The sequence below is a fragment of the Aegilops tauschii genome, chromosome 5, assembly GCF_002575655.3.
Source record: "Aegilops tauschii subsp. strangulata cultivar AL8/78 chromosome 5, Aet v6.0, whole genome shotgun sequence".
Classification (NCBI taxonomy): Eukaryota; Viridiplantae; Streptophyta; class Magnoliopsida; order Poales; family Poaceae; genus Aegilops; species Aegilops tauschii.
Genome location: NC_053039.3, coordinates 50,609,504 through 50,631,096, shown reverse-complemented (window position 1 = coordinate 50,631,096; position 21,593 = coordinate 50,609,504). Strand labels below are relative to the sequence as shown.

Here is a 21,593-nt window from a genome sequence, read left to right as displayed (position 1 = left end):
GCCCTTCTCCGCTGTCCGGAGCTGATTGTATTTTGTCGTTGGTTTGCATGCTCGTAGGCTTGTTGTCGACTGCCATAAATTGACAATATAGGAGCTGTCCAGGCTTTTTCTATAAAAATATGGTATTGTCATTGGCGTATTTTTGAAAAAAAACTGCCCGGGCTTTATTACCGCATCCTACACTTTATTTATTGCTTGATCCTGTAGATCAACGCAATGGCCCCTTGACGCACGCCTCACTGGACTGGTCCGCCACGATGCTGTAACCGCTGCTGGTCACGTTCCTCAAGTAGCACCAGTCGGTCGCCTCGTACCTGTACGTCTGCCGGATGCCCCACGACGCCCCGGCGACGCTGCTCCGCTGCGTGTTGCGCAGCGACTGGTATCTGGGCCCTGACGACCACCGGCCGGCGGCTACCGTCTCCTCCAACCCGTGCGTGACGGTTACCTGGTCCGGTCCTGAGTCCAAGAAAAGCGGGAAGCTCTGGCGCATCTGCATCGAGTAGTACAAGACGCCGGCGACGTCCGTGGCGGCGACGCCGGCGTGCGCGACGGTCGTCTGGTTCACCTTCTCTCCGGCGTTGGTGTTGTCGAAATCGAACGTCTGCGTGGCGTTCCTCGTGATGTTCCCGTACGACGACTTCACCCATCCGGTCGCCGAGACCTGCCGGCTCGCCGTCGTGCGGGAGGACGCCGTCGCCGGCGCTAACTCCGGCGCCACGTAGCTCACGAGGCCCGCCGCCGTCGCCGTGCTCCCAGGGTCCAGCCAGAGGTGGAGGTTGGCGTCGACGTACCACACGTCCACAGCGTTGGTCACAGCGAACGCGAAAACGTGCGCCTTGCCGTCCAGCATCTTGCACAGCAACGGCGTCGCCTCGACGTCGTACGTCCGGAGGTTGAAGGAACCGATGCCGGTGATGGGCCGCCATAGGAGGGGGTCCATGCCGCCGGTGAAGATGACGGGGAACGGCCACGCGGCACCGGCGAGGACCCCGTCAACACGGACAGTGACCTCGCGGAACGGGCTGCTGGCATCGGCACCGGGCTGGTTTGTCCACTAATCGTCATCCCCGTGGAACGAGACGTAGAGTTGGAGGACCGCGCAGTAGGTGTTGGATGGCAACACGACGCTCTTGGCCGTGACGTCGGTAGCGTTCTCGATCTTGTACCAGAGCCCGTCGTTGAGAGGTAAGCCTCTGGACATCGGGACGATGAGGTCGGCGGGAGCCACAGCGGGCGGCGGCCTCGTCGGCGTGCGGCGGAAGTAGAGGTGGAGCGTCACGTTGGCATAGTACACGCCGGTGTACTGGTTGTTGACGAGGTTCTCGACGAAGACGGCGAGGGTGGAGTTGCCGGCGGCGAGGAGGGACGCGTACCTGGTGATGTCCTTGGAGACGGACCAGACGACGCCGTTTTGCAGCGGCTCGGCGGTGCTGCCGCGGAGGAGTTGGCGCCGCCGTGCCAGACACCGAAGATCATGTCGAACTGGAGTCCCCGGCAGGTGGCATGCCACTCGAGGACGGCAAGGGAGATCGCTGAGGCGCGGCCGCCCGCCGCGGCGAGGCAGCGCGGCGGGGAGTAGGCGGCGATGGCGGGCAGCTTGGTGAAGGTGAAGGCGAAGGAGCTGGATAGCAGGAGCGTGGAGCACGGGCCGGAGCTGTCCGGTGGCGGGCGGAGCGGGCGGTCCACCTCGAAGAAGGTGGTCGGCCGCGACGCATCTGCCGGAGACGGTCGGGGCCGCGGCGATGTCGACCGGGGATTTGCGTAGATTACGATGAGGTGAGGCGACGGTGGCTGGGACCAGACAAAGGAGAAAGACAACGTGAATGCAGGGCGCGGCCATGGTTGAGGCTTGAGACCACAGTGGAGGCAATGCCTCCTGAGTCCTGACTGCGTGTACCCGTACGTGTATCTCGTCTTGTGGGATGGAGTTAATTGCAAAGAAGTACCACATTTAGGGCGGTTGTGACGGATCAGTACCACTATTCAGATTTTTTGCAAGTCACTACCACGTTTAAGGCTAATCGTTGCAAAACGGGTTAAGCGTCGTATAACAATGTATTGACACTGTATCTGACAGCGCAGCCCCACCTGTCAGGTGACAGGTGGCATGTTGTTTTTGCAGATAAGACCCTCGCATTGCACTTAATCACGCAAATGCTCCCGCGAAGTTAAAAAAAGGAAATAGCGCAAGCGGGGATTCAAACCCACGACCTCCTTGTTTTGAGGGAGAGGCCCTGCCACTACGCTAGGCCTAGTGAGTTGCTCAGTTAGGATAATTAGTACTTATATTATTATACCGTTAAATAAATAAAACGAACCACAAAAGTAGCGATCGCAGAGAGGGCGCGCCGCAGCTGGGATTCAAACCCGGACTAGGGCGACGCAGCGCGCGCTCACTATCGCTGCGCCGCGAGTGTTCCTCTGTTTACATAGCACGCATACATGTTTTATACCGTGCTTCGTTCTCTTTTTCATACGGTAACAAAAAAGATAAATAGCGCGCCGTATATAGTGTGTGTATTGTATATTGTTAAAAAAATTACATCATATACAAAAAAAATGTAATTTATAAATTTTAAAAAGTACATTGTATATTAAAAAAGTTCAATGTATATAACAAAATTGTTCATCTATATTATACAATAATGTTCAATGCATTTTTATAGAATAATGTTCAGCGTGTATTTACAACCTTTTTTGCATACTAAACCTATATAAAAAAAGTAAAAAAAATTGAAAACATGAAAATCCGAAGAATACCAAAGATCTGAAAAAGATAAAAGAAATCAGAAACAAAAAAACACGTATAAAAAAAGGAATTTATGCATTTTTTAAAAAAGTTCACCGTATATTTATGTTCAGTGTGTATAACAAAATTGTTCATCGTACATTATACAAGAATGTTCAGTGTTTATTTATATAATAATGTTTAGTTTGTATTTACAAAAAATATTGCATACTAAACCTATATAAAAAAGAAATGTGAAACAGAAAACATAATTAAAAATGGTAAAAGACCAGGACGTGTCCAAACTAGATAAATGCCACTAGCCTGACGCGGGCATCTCTCTAGAGCAGTGGCTGGCGCGTTCTTTCTTTCAGTCGCAGGCGCAGGTTCGAATCAGCGCAAACGTGAGTTTTTTTCCGTTTGTTTTATTTATTTAATCGTCACGTAATATAGAAACCAACTATACTATTACCACAGCCAACATGGGCTAGCGTAGTGGTAGGGCCTCTCCGTCGAATCCGGAAGGGCGCGGGTTCTAATCCCTGGCATGCGCAATTCTTTTTTTAACATCGCGGGGGCATTTGCATCATTAAGTGCAATGCGGGGGTCTTATCTGCAAAAATAATATGCCACGTGTCACTTGAAAGGTGGGGCCGCGTGGTCAGATACTGCGTTATACAACGTTTAGCTCGTTTTGCAATGATTAGCCTCAAACGTGATACTGACTTGCAAAAAATCTGAATAGTGGTACTGATCCGTTACAACTATCCCAAATGTGGTACTTCCTTGCAATTAACTCTGTGAGATGAGGAGCTTGGCTTAAAACTTTGCGGGTGCATGAAAAGGACGGACCATGAGGTCAACGTCAACCTGGAGGATGCGATGCGTCCATTCATGGCAAATTGACAATTTTAACTTGTGGACGCAATGAATTCACAAAATGAACTGCCCCTAAAACTATGTCACGTAACTGACTTTTTTGAATGGCGCCCGACACGTAGGCGCCACACCCTACGGTGCAGCGCCTAGCTCTGGAGCGTTGCACTTTTTTCCACCGTGGCAGCCCCTGGACCCGCACCCAGCAGTGCAGCGTCTCCGTTCTAGGCGCCACACATGTAATGTGCAGCGCCTAGCCCTCAGATGTTGCACCGTGACTTAGATGCAGCCGCCGCACGCAGCCGTCCCCAACCCACCCCATTACCAGTTACAGAACAGCGGTGGCGGCGGCTCTCTCCTCTCCCCCTCTCAATCCCCTCTCCCAAATCCTTCAGATCTGACGATTTGGTCCGTGGATTTCTTCACCAATCCATCCTAGAAGGTACTCTTCTCCGATCCTCTTCTTTCTATCCATAGAATGTATGCTATGTTGGAGATTTGGGGAACCCTTATTTGATTAGATTAGATTAGAATGTTGCATGTATTAGATACCTAATTTTGCAACCCTAGTTTAGTTGATTTTATTGAAAAGTTATTGTTTGGATACATAGGCTGACATGTTATTACTATGGAAAAGATATTTGTATTGAATCTTACATGAAGTAGGCCTAGTTTAGTTTATTTGTATTGAAATTATATTCGTATTGACAAGAATGCTTTGGATACATATGCTTTGAATTTTGCATATAGTAGGCGTACTTTAGTTTATTTGTATTCAAAAGATAATCGTGTTGACAAGAAAGCTTTGTTTGAAATTGTTAGGATGGTTTGGCTTCTCGATGACCACTGGGACCATCAACACCGGTCATACGCTATGTCAATGGAGCAGCGGGTAATAATGAAAGTGGTCGGTATTATGAATTTCGTGTTTATTTCAAACACAAATGCCCCATATGTAATTTTTTGATTTGTTTGTTTGTAGGAGCTTCAACCTCTGAAGATTCGGTTTCACGGGGTCAACCTTGGGGGGATGCGCTATGATGAGCGATACACACCGTATGTAAGGGAGACAGGACTCCTCCCTTTCATTCAGTTGGTTAGTCGGTCGACGCCACCCCTCAATGCTGCAACAATCACCGCGCTTACTGATCGTTGGAGGCCGGAGACACACAGTTTCCATCTTCGGACCGGGGAGATGACTATGACGCTCCAGGATATTGCTATGATCGCCAGTCTTACTATCGAGGGGAATCCTCTATGTATGAGCACCGATTCTGATGGGTGGCGCGAGCATATGCATGCCCTTATCGGTATGGTTCCTCCGGAGCCTCGGGAAACAGAAACAGAAGACAAGAAGAAGGAAAGAGTCGCAGCTGGTGCTCCTTTCATCTGGATTGCATGGAACTTTGGTACTTGCCCCGAGGAAGCGAATGAGGATGAGGTCAAGACATATGCTCGTGTCTACATGTGGTATGTTATATCCAGGACTATTTTTGCTGATGGCACAGGCAAGAATGCTCCATGGATGTGGCTGAAGGCGTTGACCATCTTCGATAGCAAATGGAGTTGGGGTTCGGCGACACTGACTTACTTGTATAGACAGGTACAAAGTTGTTTCTTTTTCACTTCATTGCTACATTATCAATGCGATCTTCTTGTTAATTCAACCATGTTCTCTTTTATGTGCAGTTGGATGAAGCCTGTTGTAGGAAATCTGGAGGTATTGGTGGTTGTATGCTCGCACTTTCTATATGGAGCTGGGAGCGATTGCCGCTTGGACAACTGTTGGGGATATAACTATTGAGTATAAACCGCCCAGGAGGGGCCGAATTATACTCATGATGATTACCAGTATCGAAGCCCATGAAGACATAGAAGATGGCGACTTATGAAGGAGACTTAATAAGAAGGCCCAAAGCCCAGAGGCGGGTTAGGACCCATTGACGTAAACCGCCATAGGCGTGTGACTTGTATTGTAAGATAGGAAAGAGTAGATACCGAGCCGGACACGTTTATGAGCCGGCCGGGATTCTGTGAACCGCGGGGCATCAACTTGTGTATATAAGGGGACGACCCGGCGGCGGTTTAGGGACAAGAAACAACAGATCGAGAGCCAGGTTAAGCGTATTTGCTCCGTGGTCATCAAAACACTAGAAATACCACCTCAAGCTGGATTAGTCCTTTACCTTCACAGCAAGGGGCCGAACCAGTATAAACTCCTCGTGTCCTTTGTCCTGATTAACCCCTTTAAGCTAATCTTGTTGCAATGGCTCCATGACTAAGTCCTCACACTAGGACATCTGCCGTGACAATTCCACGATAGTTGGCGCCCACCGTGGGGCTATCGCACGATGGTTTCAAGTTCTTAGAGGGCAACTTCGAAGGGCTCAAGGGATACGCTGTGAGCCGGATGACCAAGAGTCGTCACGACAAGCTCTACATCGACGACGCAGGCTGGGGCCCCGAGGCCGGCTCAATTGAGTACGGGTACCGGGTCCCCTTCAACGGAATTCACGTCTTCATTGGCAAAATCGGCGAGCCGGGCCCTGAGCCGGACATCTGCACCGACATCATCGAGACGGCTCAGCGTGCGAGACTCGCCCGAGTTCAGCTCGCCATGAAACGTGCCTTCGTGGGATTCATCCATGGAGCGGAATCTGAGGGTAGATCGGCATCTGGTGGTGAGACGGTCGGTTACTCTGATGATGAGTCATCCACCGGCGAGACCGAGTCACTGTATCAACCGCAAGACGGCCGGCTTGGGGGCTGTTCCGATGGCGAAAGTATTCCGGACCCCTACGAGCCGCCGAACAGGGTCACGATCTTCATGGACGGTACGCAGCCCGTGCAACACTCGTCGACTGCAGCAGAGTTGATTTCCAGGTCAGCAGCGGCGACGGCTGCCGGGGCAGGAGGCCCCGTGCGCCCGCCAGCTCAAGTCTTAACTTACTTGTTGGATAAGCTGACAGCATTGTTAGCAACAGTGGTTAATCCGGTGGATCGGGATCAGCATAATGCGGCGGTTGCAAATTTGGGTGATGAGATAGCACAGGCCAAGGAAGAGCTGAACGCGGAAAACACGAGGATGGCCGAGGAGCGAGCAGCTTTGGATGCTCAGGCACAGCGGATCTAGTCGGAGTCTTACCGGCTCATGCTAGATCACTACGCTTCAAACGATGTCATGAGAAGGAGGCATCAAACTCGTCTGCCCCCGGTTTACGAGGCAAGAAACCTTTTCAACACATCAGGAGCAGGAACCAGTAACCCGGCAGTAATAAACCAGGTCGAAGCACCTGGGATGGGTATGCCGGTTCAGCCACGAACGACGGACCCACCTCATCAGAACAATAACCCGCCGCAGCACGTGCCGACACCACCGGGTCATTACTCTAACTCTTTGGATAACATGATCGCTGCGGCGTCACGATTGGCAGCTCTCCCAGTTGAAGGCGAGTCTCCGACGGCGGTTGAAACACGGAGAGCTAGAGAGCTCCTTCAGACAGCTTTGGTTCAGCAGCAGGCTTATTCTTACAGTCGTGACAGGATTCATTCCACCCCTCGCCCGAGCCGGAGTTACAGCAGGCATATCGATGAGCTGGCTATGTCAAGCTGTGGACGGAACCATAACCCGCCCCATGGACATAACCCGGCGGGCGGTGGTGCTGATGCTCAGAATGTAGTGGATCAAGGTCGAGTACGTCGAGAGGCCGAATTAGCGGCACAATATGCGGCCCGTCAACCTACTCCGGTTCGTCCGACAACTTCGGTGGAGCCCGGTGTAACCTTTAGGAATTTGGGCGTGCCATGTTTAGTGCCAGCTCTACGTAATGAGCGTCTTCCCAAGGATTTCAAAGGTCCTCGCAAGGTGCCTAACTATACAGCCGACTTACCTCCTGAGGCATGGATCGAGAGTTATGAGATGGCCATGGAATTTTTGGATGTTAGCGATGCTGCGTGTGCTAAATATTTCCCCTTGATGTTGGAGGGGACGGCCTGCACTTGGTTGAAGGGGCCCCTTGCCAACTCCATCGGGTCATGGGCCGAGTTAAAGGCTCGGTTTATCCATAATTTCAAAGACACATGCAAGCAGCCCATGTCAATTGTGGATTTAGCCGTCTGTGTTCAAGAAGAAGGTGAATCGATGACTCATTGGGTGCGCCGGGTCTCAACAATCCTGCACTCATCGGATCATATCAATGCTGATTTAGCAGTATTAATGTTGGAAAGCAATTGCCGTTTCACGCTCCTGAAGCAGAAATTGGGGCGGCTCAAACGCCACTGCAATGACATGGGGACACTCATGACGGCTCTGGTTAAGTATGCTGACTCTGATGGTACCAAGGACCCCGAGTCTGATGATGAAAAGCCGGGAAAGGGAAAGAAGAGCAGCAACACCAAAGGGCAGCAGCATAACCCGGCGAACCAGGGAGGCAACGGTATGCGTAAAGCTGATAATAGTTTTGACTTTGTGGCTAACACCAATGCGCAGAATAATGGTCAGCGTCGTAAGGGTAAACCGCCCGCACGGACTGGAGGATCAGGCATTAATCTTGAGCAGCTGCTGAATCAGCCCTGCCCAAGGCATGGTACGCGAGAAAGACCGTCTGGGCACCTCTGGAAGGATTGTTTCATTATGAAAGAGTTCAAAAATTCGAATCATTTTCAAGACAGTTATGGGCCAGGTGGTGGTTCAGGATCTGGCCCTCATGGACCGGGTTATGGCGGTGGCAGTTCTACGGGTTCCAAGGTAATCAAGGCAATCAGGGTGGCTACCATCAACAGTCAGGTCAGGGGAATCAACAGCAGCAATCTGGGTATCAGAGTAACCCAAAGCAGTTGAATAGTGGGCAGTACCATGTTTTCACCACAAGTTTATGCAAACGGGATCAGAAGCTTCATAAAAGGGCGGTGAACGCTGTTGAACCGGCAGTTCCCCATTACTTGCGCTGGTCTGAGCAGCCCATTGTGTGGAGTCGGGAAGATCACCCGCCCCGGGATGATAATCCGGGTCACTTGGCTTTGGTGGTCGCACCTCAGGTCGGAGGATACGAGTTCACCAAGGTACTCATGGACGGAGGGAGCAGCATCAATATCCTTCATTATGAAACTTTCTGTCGCATTGGGTTGACAAATAAAAATCTTAAACCGTCGAACACTGTTTTCCATGGCGTGGTGCCTGGTAAGTCGGCATACCCGGTTGGTAAGATAGCTCTGGAAGTTGCTTTTGGAGATGATCATGACTCTAGGTCAGAGACATTGACCTTTGAAGTAGTCAAGATTCACAGCCCGTATCACGCTCTGTTTGGACGGCCGGCTTATGCTAAGTTTATGGCCAGACCCTGTTATGTTTATCTGCAGCTCAAGATGCCGGGTTATAAAGGGACCATCACAGTGCATGGGAGCCGGAAGATAGCTTTGGAATGCGAAGAAGGTGATGCGGCTTATGCTGAGTCGGTTTGTGCAACGGAGGAGTTAAAATTTTATAAGGACAATGTTGATCCGGCGGATATGACATCTTTGAAAAAGCCAACTGCAGAGCATGATCCGGTCCTGAAGTTTAAGTCGGCAGATGATACCAAGATGGTTGATTTCGTTCCTGGCGATTCATCCAAGCAGTTCAGCATCAGTGCTAATCTGGATCCGAAATAGGAAAGCACGCTCATCGAGTTCATCCGTGAGAACCGGGACATCTTTGCATGGAAACCTTTTGACACGCGAGGTGTACCGAGGGAACTCGCTGAGCACACTCTCAATATTGATCCCAAGTTTAAACCGGTCAAGCAGTTTCTTCGTCACTTTAACGAAGAAAGGCGTAAGGCCATTGGTGAGGAGGTAGCCCGGCTCTTGGCGGCTGGGTTTATTGTCGAGGTTTTTCATCCTGAGTGGTTGGCTAACCCTGTGCTGGTACTTAAGAAGAATGGCACCTGGCGTATGTGTGTGGACTACACAGATTTAAACAAGGCTTGTTCGACTGATCCTTTTGCTCTCCCTCGTAATCGACCAGATTATTGATGCTACGACGGGTTGTGAGCGGTTGAGTTTTTTGGATGCTTATTCTGGTTATCATCAGATCAAGATGGTAGTTAAGGACCAGGAGAAGACGACTTTTATAACTCCCTTTGGAGCCTTCTGCTATGTGTCTATGCCTTTTGGGCTCAAGAGTGCCCAGGCGACTTACCAGCGATGTGTGCAGAATTGTCTTCATGATCAGACAATGTTCATGCCTATGTGGATGATATTGTAGTGAAATCCAGGAAGAAGGGGATGTTGATAGACGACTTAAAGGAAACCTTTGATAATCTCCGGGTCTATAAGATGATGCTTAACCCGGCCAAGTTTGTTTTTGGTGTACCGGCAGGCAAACTCTTGGGCTTTCTGGTGTCTAACAGGGGTATTAAAGCTAACCCGGAGAAAATCAAGGCCATTACTTCATTGGCTAAACCGGCATGTGTTAACGATGTTCAGCGTCTGGCGGGTCGTATTGCGGCTCTGAGCCGGTTCATAAGCCGGCTAGGTGAGAAGGCTACTCCTATTTATCAGATGATGAAAATGATAGATAATTTTGTGTGGAGTGATGCCGCTAATACAACGTTTGAGGACTTGAAGAAGCAGTTAGCCGAGCCACCTGTTCTTGCTGCCCCTGTTGATAAAGAGCCATTGTTGTTATATGTGGCTGCCAATGCCCGGGCTGTCAGCGTGGCTATTGTGGTGGAACGGAAGGAAGCAGGCAAGGAATATACGGTTCAACGGCCGGTTTACTACATCAGCGAGGTGCTTATTGAGTCCAAGCAGAGATATCCGCACTGACAGAAACTTGTATATGGGGTGTTCATGGCCAGTCGGAAGTTTGAGCAATATTTCTTGGGTCATCCCATCACTGTGGTTAGTTCTGCTCCTTTAGGAGACATTATTCAGAACAGAGAAGCCACAGGTCGGATAGCCAAGTGGGCCATTGAGCTTGGTCCACATGGTTTGAAATATATGCCTCGCGCGGCAATCAAATCTCAGGCGCTGGTGGATTTCATCAATGACTGGACAGAGTTATAGATGCCTGAGGAGAAGCCAGATAACACATATTGGACTATCCACTTTGATGGGTCCAGGCAATTGGAGGGCTCGGGGTCTGGAGTTGTGCTCGCTTCCCCTCGAGGTGATAAATTTTGTTATGTTCTCCGTTTGATGTTCCCTTGCACTAACAATGTAGCTGAATACGAGGCCTTACTCCACGGCCTTCGAATGGCTAAGGAGATGAACTTAAGCCGGGTAAGGTGCTTTGGTGACTCAGATTTGGTGGCTCAACAAGTCTCTGCTACTTGGGATTCTAAGGACCCACTCATGGCGGCTTATCGACGAGAGGTGGATGTTATCGCTGGTCACTTCAAAGGTTATCAAGTTGAGCATGTTGATTGGAGAAAAAATGAAGCGGCTGATGCCTTAAGCCGGTTGGGTTCTCAACGTAAACCGGTGTCGCCTAATGTCTTTCTTGACGTTCTGCATAACCCGTCGGCCAAGTTGCCTACAGAGGAGGATTTGGCTATTCCCGACCCAGAAGCTCAGTTGGTGGCGGCTATTCATGCTATTCCTGATTGGACAGTCCCTTATTTGGCTTATATGACCCGGGGCGAGTTACCTGAAGATGAAACTTTGGCCAGGCAGATAACCCGGCGGTCCAAGTCAATGACTATTGTCAATGGGGAGTTACATCATCGCAGTGTCACAGGGGCATTTCAACGTTGTGTGTCACCTGGAGAAGGATGTGAGATTCTGCACGAGATTCATGAAGGAGATTGTGGCCACCATGCTGGCTCTAAGTCTCTTGTGGCCAAGGCTTTTCGTCATGGATTTTATTGGCTGACGGCTCATGCTGATGCTGAGGATCTAGTCAGTAAATGTGACGGATGTCAGAAATTTTCACGCCGAGCCCATGTGCCGGCTCAAGAATTGAGGATGATTCCAATTACTTGGTCGTTTGCAGTTTGGGGACTTGACATGGTTGGGCCTTTTAAGAGGTCCAATGATAACAAGACCCACCTTTTGGTGGCAGTTGATAAGTTCACTAAGTGGGTAGAGGCAGAGCCTGTCAGTAAGTGTGATGCAGCAACGACGGTTCAATTCATGAAGAAGGTGATCTTCTGTTTTGGCTTCCACACAGCATTATAACAAACAATGGCACTAATCTCTCCAAGGGCGCTATGAAGGAATTTTGCCAACGTGAGCATATCCGGCTTGATGTGTCGTCAGTGGCTCACCCCCAATCTAATGGTCAGGCTGAGAGAGCCAATCAGGAGATCCTACGAGGCATCAAGCCCCGGCTTATTGTTCCCCTGCAGAGGACGCCGGGTTGTTGGGTGGAGGAGTTACCTTCCGTGTTATGGAGTATTAATACCACCCCCAACAGTTCTACGGGTTACACGCCTTTCTTCATGGTTTACGGGGCAGAGGCGGTTCTCCCTAGTGACATCCGTCATGACTCATCCCGCGTGGCGGCTTATGTTGAAGCTGATAATGAAAAAGCACGTCAGTAAGCACTTGACCTGTTAGATGAGGAGCATGACATCGCAGCAGCTCGTTCAGCGATTTACCAGCAAGATCTGCGCCGTTACCACGGCCGCCGGGTCAAAACTAGAACTTTCCAAGAAGGTGATCTAGTGCTCCGGCTCATCCAGGATCAGACTGATATGCACAAGTTATCCCCACCTTGGGAAGGACCCTTGTTGGTCAGCAAGAATCTGAACAACGGGTCATACTACCTTATCGATGTTCGAGAGCACAAAGACTCATGTAAGTCGGAGGAGGAGACCCACCGGCCCTGGAATATTGCTCATCTTCGGCCTTATTACACCTGAGCCACCGGCTCTTCTGATGTACATATTTTGACAATGTATATATTATGATCAATATAATAAAGTTGACATCCCTGTTAAAGCAGGGCCTCTGTCGTTTTTCTCTTTAAACAACGAGTTTTTGGTCACTTGGGGGCTTCTGCTTTATAGAGCAAAGTTATGATTACCCTTTGATCCGGCTTATAGGCCACATAAAAAAATTTGGGTGCTTGGTACCCAGGCTAAAGGGACCAAAGAGAGTCTGTTGCAAAAGCACAACTCAAACATAGGTGCCCATTGAGCATAGCTCAGAAATATTGCTTGGGGGCTCTTTTGTTCTAAAGAACAAGAGTTGCTATAACCCTTGTGATAGGCTTAAAAGCCAGGCTTGGAAGCCAGGTGTATTCACCTAACACCCCGGGTTATCCTGCCTTTTTAAGTAAGCCACTCCGCCGAAGTATTCCTGGAATGACCCGCCGAACGTTTGACAAGTCAATCTTCTGCAGACCCTGAACTTGTCAAAGTTAAAATGACGATTGGTTATGTGAGGTCCATCTTATAAGGTTTGTAAAACGGTTTAACTCAGTGGCCTGTGCAGCCCATGAAAGCACTCGATTTTCGGCCTGGCAGCCCATGAAAAGCCTCGTTTTCGTGTGTTTTTATTTGGACAGATCTTTTGAGGTTTATTTGATAAAGCTTATAAGGTTTTATTATCACATTTCGCTGGTGTTTATTAACCTGGCTTGGCTTTCGACTATAAGTCATCAGTACATGATAAGTTAAGATCCGGTGTTTATTAACCCGGCCTGGCTTTTGACTATAAGTCGCCAGTATGAGATAACATAATATCCGGTGTTTATTAACCCGGCCTCGCTCTCTTCATAAGCCGGCAATATATGATACATTACCAGTTCTCAAATTTGGGTTATCACCCTTATTACACTGGCTTGGTAAGCTAACAGTGTGATCAAATATCGCAGGTATGCTATATTTGCAATTATACATGGTTGTCCTTAAGTCTAGCCTTGGTTATAAACTATGTTAATTTTCCATGGCTTTATATTGGGCGTTATAACCCGTCCAGCGGTAAACCGCCAGGACACTTTTTTCTGTTGTATGCAGGAACAGATTCAAATTGTTAATATCATAAGCATACGAGGCATATTTTAACATGGCGGAACAACAATGTCATGCAAAGCACATATGTGCGATGGCATAGCAGATCAAGAGTTTAAGCTAGCCTATTACAAGGCGTTCGGTGCCCAAATCAACAAGTCTTGCAGCAAGCAGATGCTAAACCGGCCCCCGGTTTATGAATCTTGGCCGGGCTAACTTGAAGGTTCCGGATCGTCCAGCGCCGGCTCATCTTCCTCTTCTCTACCCAGTGGTTGGAAGTTAATGGTTGTCCAATTGATCCTAGTTAAGGCTTTGAATACAGCTTCATCACTTATAAGTGCGGAGGGATCAACATCAGGGGCATAAGTATGCTTACGGATTGGAGGAATAAGATTTGGAGCATCATAACTTGGCGCATTAACTCTCTTGTTGTTGGCATTATAAACCGACTGGCAATGTGACAGATCGGTCTCGTCAACCAACTTGCTAGCCAATGGGCGCATTTCCCTCGTCAAAGCTTTGAGGTCATCATTGTCAAAGTCTGACCCGTCTTCCTTTATGCTCGGATAGCCGTTTCCCACATCAGCCGGATCAAGATCCGATATCCATGCTTTGGCCCGAGTTAGTGCAGTAAGAGCACCCGCCCTGGCGGCTGATTTCTTCAGTTCTTCAAACCGGGCGTGCATCATCGCCAGCCGTTCCAATGTCTCCTTGATCAAGGTTGGGGGTGGTTTGTTATGGGAAGCTGTGCAGATAACCCGTTGAACGCCGGTATACAACTGCTCTATAAGTGTATAGGCGGCTTTCAGTTTTTGCCGCATATCTGAGCCAAGATGAGCAACGCGTGTTCCTGCATCATACAAAACATCTATAAACCGACAGTTTCCTAGATAATACATGTTTAAGGCTTATGAAGAGGCTACTTAACAAAAACAGCAGTAGTCATGGCATTTATTTGCCGTTTCAAGCCAGTTAACTCCTCTGTTAGCGGATTAAGGGCTACTTCAGCATCCTCAGCCCTTTTCAGTAGAGCTGATTTTTATGTATCCCAACCTGTCCGCTCGTTCTTGAAGCTCTCCTTCAGTTTTTCCATTGCTGATAAGGCACTGGTCAGTTCCTCCTTGGCCTTGGAAGTCTCGGTTTGTTGAGATTTGATATTTTCTTGAAGGTCAGCAATTTGGGATTCCTTTTTGATAAGCTCAGCCTGCAAGATACATGCAATTTATGAGTTGACAGTGCATATTCGAAGTCCCAAGCACATAACAAGTAATATACTTGGCACTTAGGGGCTAATGTCTATTGCTTCTTCTCACAAATTTTTACAAGTCCCAAACTCAATACAAGTATTATTCTTGGCACTTGGGGGCTAATGCATATTTGCTCCAGTTAAAACTATGGATTTTTCTTCCACTTATCAGCTTGGTGGTCAACCGGATTGTAAAGGTCTCAAAACAAGCATTTTTAGCCTTACAGCATAATTAGTCCCAACTTAACATATTTGCTAAGCCGGCCCTTGGGGGCTACACAGGCAAAATTGAAGAGTTGTTATTCTACAAGTCCCGGTTCATATTGACAGTATAAACCGGCCCTTGGGGGCTACTGGAGTCGATCTATATGGTTTTGGAAATTTACAGAACATTCTATTATGTCCAATAAATTTGGCGGCTAAGGGAAGCATATTTAGGCAGAGTTCACAGCAGTTACCTCATACCGCTCCTTCATCATGTTCACTAAACCGGCTTCATAGTCACGGCTTGTGAACAAACGGTTTAGAAACCCAGAATGGATATCTTGGGCGCTGAGGTGGGCATAGCGTTCCAAGTCCGCCTTCCACTTGCCCTTGTCAACAGCAAAATTTTCTTCTTTGGCACTGTGTTTTGACCGAGCAATGGGGTTGCCAGGGGTTGTGTAACCAAAACCAGTAACCACAACGTCTTCAGCTTTGTCGTCTGCAGCTTTAGTTGAGCTTGGCGGTTTATCAGCCTGAATCATCGGATCAACTTCCATATGTTCAACTTCAGTTTCATGATCTTGCGGTGGCGGGTCATCAGGAATGTTTCAGCATTTGGATTAGAAGGTTCAGGGGTCCTTTCTGGTTCAGATGGAATGGGGTCATCAGCCGGATTATTCACTTTAGGCTTTTTACTAGCTCTGGCTTGGGCCCTGAAAATAACAAGTGTACATCAGGTCAGTATGAAGATCAAATATAAGATATGAAGGGTCAATTAATATGCTCACCCAGGAACCGTTTTGAGGGTTGGAATTTGTGTTCCTGATGACTCGCCAGAGGAAGAATGAGAAGTCCCCCTGTAATTTGAATCAGACGAGTTAAGAGGTTGTCGAAAATAACCCGCCTTGGGGTAAAGTATGTCAGAAATATGTAAGATCTATGGACGACGTTTGCAAAGTGGAGTGTTTGGTAACCGGCAGAGGTCATCACGTTGCCACTATGCCGGGTTGTGCGGCGAGCTTCATGTTGCTGTTTCTTCAAAAGAAAGTTTGGACGCAAGTGAGCTAGAGGGTGAGAAAATCTTACTTTCCGGCGTACTTGACAGGTTTTCTGTGTTGGCAGAGGATCTGAACCGGAGGAAAGAATAATTACCTCTATGTCACCAGCATGGCTAGCCTCAGCGTCATCCTGATAATAATCATTGTCAATGAGATGTATGAAAAAGGAGCCAAGTGAATCAAGTTCTACCTCTGACTCATGATTATCATCGTCATCGTCAATGTTTAAATCGGTGGATTCGGTGGTTTTCTTCTTGGCAGGCGTCTTGTGGACCTTCGTCATGGGGTGAGCTGTTTTGGCCGGTTTATCCTGCGGCTTCCTTTTCCAGAATGGATCATCACCCTGTTAAAAGTTGAAAAGATCATAAGGGAGTATTAAGAATATGGAGTAAGCAGGAGTTGAGCAGTTCTTACAGCTGGCGGTTTATTTGTAGCACAGAAAGGACTAAGTCCTGTTTTGCTGCACTCAGCCACCGGTATATCCAGCATTTTCTTGACAGCTTCAGTAACTTCAGCGTCAGTCAGCTGAATGTCAATGTGGCGTTGAGGATCTTTCAAGCCCCTGTATATTCACACATTAAACCGGGGCGACGGCTTAAGGGTAAAATACTCCAGGACACCCAGCAACAGACGAAATCAACGCCTGTTTAACTGTTTGCCACAAAGGCTCTGAGCTTTGAGAGCTGTGGCGCATATTTGGCTCGTTCCTTTGCGCTGAGTCTTTGGGGGAGTGGATGTGTACTGCTAAGCCGGTGAGCACGATAACCCGGCAGAGGATTCTCACCAGCTGGAGATGTATCTCGGCAATAGAACCAAGTTTGGTTCCAGTCTTTGGGATGGCTATGATGGTTGGCATGAGGGAAGCTGACATCTTTTCTCTTTTGGATGGATACCCCGCCAAGTTCAGTGTTGGGCTCGTCCACAAATTCTGTGCGGCGGTTTAAGTAGTAGAAGTCTCTGAACAATTCAACCATGGGCTCCTCTTGCAGATAAGCTTCGCAGAAAACTTGAAAGTTGCAAATGTTGGATACGGGGTTAGGTCCAATACCTTGAGGGTGGAGTTGCAGGAAATGAAGCACGTCACGGATTTTTTTTGATCCGGGACGGCTAAATCCTCGACTCAGATGGTCAGCAAAAATGATCACTTCCCCTTCCTTGGGTTCAGGAGGATTTTTAGGACTAGGGACTCTCCAGTGGATGACTTTTTTGCTAAAGCGCTAGTGGCAACAAACCCGTTCAGCCTTTCTTCTGTAACCCGTGATTGAACCCAGTTGCAGGAGTAAAAGGACTTGGCCATTTGTTCAATAACATGGAAGAAGGTTTATGCCGGTTTAAGATTCATGGTTAATCCGTTAAAGGTTAAAAGGTAGAAAGTGTTGAAGCATGCAAAAGTGCTAAACCGGAGATTGGCGTTATCAAGTTGCAGAAATGAGAAATTGGCGGTTTAAGAGGGGACTAATGGTACCTGGCGGGTTACTATTTTCTGAGTTAAACCGCCTACACAGATATTGAAAGTATAGATCTGAAGTTGGAAAATGACTAAGTTATGAAAAACAGTTTTCACATATTGATATTGCAATTTCGGATCTACCGCGTGTCAGAAAAAGAATATATATTCAGACCTAAATATTGGTGCTTGAACAGTTTATGAAGTTCCAGATTGGGTTTTCTACACAAAAAAGATGATCTGATGGAAAAAGAAGGACTATTGCTATTACCGCACAGGAATATATCAAGTTTGAATCCGCCATTTATGCTACGATGAAGAATAGGTGAAGAACAACACCGAACCTCCATGACCTCGTGCGAACCCTAATCAGATCTACGGAGGGGGGGAGGAAGAACTCACTGAAGCTGTTGAATGGCGGAGGCACGCGAGTGGAGTCTGGTCTGAACAGGTTGATGCAGCGGCCAACGTTGAAGCAGAGGAGAAGCTTGGTGGTGGCGGCTGAGCTCGAGTGCTAGGGCGTCGCAAGGAAGACGACGAGACGAAGAGGCACGGGGGGGGGGGGGGTGAAAGGGACCCCCGGTCCTATTTATAACGCGAATGGATAAGTGGCAAGCGCGGGAATCGAGGAGGTCAAAAAACGGATCTATAGATGTGCAGACGCCTCAATTTTTGGAGATTCACTAAAGAAAAGGAGATACATTAAAAGATTTTGGCTCTGTTTAAAGTTAATGGCAGGTGACGTCATGGCGGATTATCATAATTCCAGACGATGACGTCATGGCGAGTTATAAGTTTTGCGAAGGTAATGAAGGAGGGATTTTTCTAAGTGTTGAAGATTGATGTGAACAAGTTCAAATCAACCTGGGGCCTAATGTTGGGGATATAACTATTGAGTATAAACTACCCAGGAGGGGCCGGATTATACTCATGATGATTACCAGCATCGAAGCCCATGAAGACATAGAAGATGGCGACTTATGAAGGAGACTTAATAAAAAGGCCCAAAGCCCAGAGGCGGGTTAGGGCCCATAGACGTAAACCGCCATAGGCGTGTGACTTGTATTGTAAGATAGGAAAGAGTAGATACCGAGACGGACACGTTTATGAGCCGGCCGGGATTCTGTGTACTGCGGGGCGTCAACCTGTGTATATAAGGGGACGACCCGACGGCGGTTTAGGGACAAGAAACAACAGATCGAGAGCCAGGTTAAGCGTATTTGCTCCCTGGTCATTGAAACCCTAGCAATACCACCTCAAACTGGATTAGGCCTTTTCCTTCACCGCAAGGGGCCGAACCAGTATAAACTCCTCGTGTTCTTTGTCCCGATTAACCCCTTTAAGCTAATCTCGTTGCGATGGCTCCACGACTAAGTCCTCACACTAGGACGTCTGCCGTGACAATTCCACGACAACGACCGAAGACCGTGAAGTTCGAGGATTGGGACGACAAAGATGACCCACTACGGCTCCCCACTTGGGCTTACAAGTGGGATGTGGTAAATGAGACGACGGATCATCCGTCGGTCATGTACAAGTTGTACATGAGGGAGCTGGACACGATCACGGCTGAGGAGGTGACTCGACATTGCATAAGTGATTCTCATGCTTATATCGTAACTCGAAATCAATTTTGCACTCTATGCTATGTTTCAGGTGGAATGGGAGTCGTATGGAAGAGGGGATAGTTTTGGTAACCCTAGAGAGTTCAGGTTGAATCCGATGTGCACTAGGTATAGGGATCTTTGGCATATGCAGTGCCCACTCATATTCAACTCGGCGATTGAGCTTCACCTGCCACATCGGGTGTACCGCCAGTTTGGTTTGTTACAGCCACACTCGCCGGAGTGGGAGGACACGGACAAGTTGCTACACACATAAGATATAATTAACCTTGAGCACTTAGCACTTTCTCGGCGGTTTTGATGGTGCTAATATTCTGTTTCTAATTTGTAGGTTGGATAGGAGAAGGCAGCGGAAGGTCAAGGATTGGGCCAAGCATCACAGGAAGTATGTCGTACAGTTCGCGCTTAGTGTGGAGCAAACTAAGGCTGGAAAACGAGCCCAGCTTCGTGAGCACTGCCCGATCGCGTTCAACAACTATCTCACATGGTTTCTTGCAAGTACCCGTGTGGAGGTATGGAAGCCGGCGTATGCTGAGGAGATTTTGGAAGATCCCACCGTCTTCGATGAGCTAACCCAGCACCTGTACAACAAATTAGTTAGGGAAGGCACCTCAGTCCCTTCAGCTCTAGTGATGAACTTTGTGGTATTTCCCCTTTTTGATTTCCCATTCGCACTATTCACATCTTCGCTTGCCTAACACGTTAATGCCGTTTCTGTTCATAGCGTGCCCAGATCAAGAAAGTAGCTGATGAGACCGAGACTATTCTGGAGACAACCCCGGTTGGGAAAAGCGATGGGGAAGGTGCACTTCGAGCATTCATTAAGGTTCACATCTCCTTCAATTGTCCATGTAACATGTGTTGCTACGTTCGATGTCTCATTCACTTGTACATGTTGCAGCGTCAGGGCCAAAGGTTAAGGCGGCTATCGAACCTTGTCGGTTGTTGTGACCCCGAGTATGTATCACCTCAACGCTCTAGGTCGGCGACACCATCAGATCCCACTTCTGGCCATGGTGATCCTTTGGAGGATGAGGATGTGGGTGTGGTTACCCAAGAGGTATGGCAATAGCATATATTCAATTATTGATGCATTGCTAACTTTATCCTCACACACGGTTTTTTCCATATCGTTTACTTTTGTAATAGGTTGCTGATGACATGACCTTGGGGACCTATCAAGTTTGGTCAGCATACGAGTTAAAGCCTAGGAGGGGAATCAATAAATACACACCTGAAGACTTCACCCAAAGAGGCAAGAGGATGGTCGGCACCTCGGGGATGGCGGCTTTGTATGACTATGTGGATGACGTGGAGGAACCGGAGCTGGAGCAGGTTGCTCTTCCTAGGAAGGCAAAGAAGATAGCCAGCAGGAGGGGGGAGGAGCCAAAAAGTGCACAAGGAACTAGTCGTCGTGCTCTATTTGTTATGTAACTCGCCTAGTGGGCGTTTTTCTTGTGTCGAACTTGTTATGTCGTTGAACTTGAAGTGGTGGTAGCTCTTAGTAATGTTGAACTTGAAGTGATTGTATGTCTTCGTAATGTTGAACTTGAAGTGATGGTCACTCTAAGAAATGTTGTCTTTGTTGAACTTGAAGTGCCTGAAAATGTGCCTGAAATGTCCTAGTTTGAGGGACAAAAAACACTAAGTGTTAGTGCGGCGCCTAGTTGGCTGGCGCCACACTGTATAGTGCAACGCCTAACACAGAGGCGTTGCACAATACAATGTGGCGCCTCCCTGCTAGGCGCCACACAAACACTTGGCGTTTTTTTGGCCCCAAACTGAGTGCAAACTTTCTGTTGCTCTCTGGATAGCTCTACCCAAGCATGCAATGCCTCAGAGCTAGGCGCGCAGTGCAACGCCTAGCTCTGAGGCATTGCATGCCTGGGTAGAGATATCCAGAGAGCAACAGAAACTACAGCTAGATACAGCCGGTGTGGCGCCTAGCTCTGAGGCACCGCACAATATTGTGCAACGCCCACCCATTAGGCGTTGCACACTTGTGTAGAGCTATCCAGAGAGCAATAGAAAGTTTGCCAGATACACGCTGGTGTGGCGCCTAGCCCGAAGGTGCCACACTGCACAGTGCAACGCCTCCGTGCTAGGCGTTGCACTGTACAGTGTGACGCATCAGTGCTGGGCTCCACACCAACACTTAGAGATTTTTTGGACCCAAACTGGGTGCAAACTTTTTGTTGCTCTCTGGTTAGCTCTTCCCAGGCATGCAACGCCTCCGAGCTAGGCACCGCACCACGCAGTGCAACGGCTATCTCGGAGGCGTTGCGCGCCTAGGAAGAGCTAACCAGAGAGCAACAGAAGGTTTGCTAGATACAGGCTGGTGTGGCGCCTAGCTTGGAGGCGCCATAGTACTGTACAGTGCAACGCCTCCGAGCTAGGCGTTGCATTTGGACTTAGCGAATTTTTTGGCAAACATCGAAGTGTGAAGATAGCATATGCACACATAGTAT

At 48.4% G+C, this 21,593-nt stretch overlaps 1 protein-coding gene and 1 pseudogene across 1 annotated transcript; one reads left to right on the top strand and one right to left on the bottom strand.

Annotated features, from left to right (window-relative positions):
* Nucleotides 1-208: 208 nt before the first annotated feature.
* LOC109781914 (peptide-N4-(N-acetyl-beta-glucosaminyl)asparagine amidase A-like) lies at nucleotides 209-2,068 on the bottom strand (annotated as a pseudogene).
* A 2,362-nt stretch (nucleotides 2,069-4,430) lies between these two features.
* Nucleotides 4,431-20,751, top strand: LOC123493981 (uncharacterized). Its single transcript, XM_045228502.2, has 9 exons — nucleotides 4,431-4,499; nucleotides 4,590-4,703; nucleotides 4,935-5,210; nucleotides 5,297-5,385; nucleotides 18,915-19,077; nucleotides 19,334-19,374; nucleotides 19,595-19,769; nucleotides 20,275-20,518; nucleotides 20,615-20,751. The coding sequence occupies exons 1-9, from the start codon at nucleotides 4,431-4,433 to the stop codon at nucleotides 20,749-20,751; spliced, it is 1,308 nt and encodes a 435-aa protein (XP_045084437.1).
* The last annotated feature ends 842 nt before the right edge of the window (nucleotides 20,752-21,593 follow it).

Bases quoted from the DNA above. Each gene is read 5' to 3' on its own strand.
- LOC123493981 (XM_045228502.2), top strand. From the start codon at position 4,431: ATGGTTTGGCTTCTCGATGACCACTGGGACCATCAACACCGGTCATAC. The intron at 19,078-19,333 runs GTGACTCGACAT...GGTTTGTTACAG, and splicing joins ACACGATCACGGCTGAGGAG to CCACACTCGCCGGAGTGGGA. The intron at 19,770-20,274 runs GTATTTCCCCTT...CTTTTGTAATAG, and splicing joins CTCTAGTGATGAACTTTGTG to GTTGCTGATGACATGACCTT.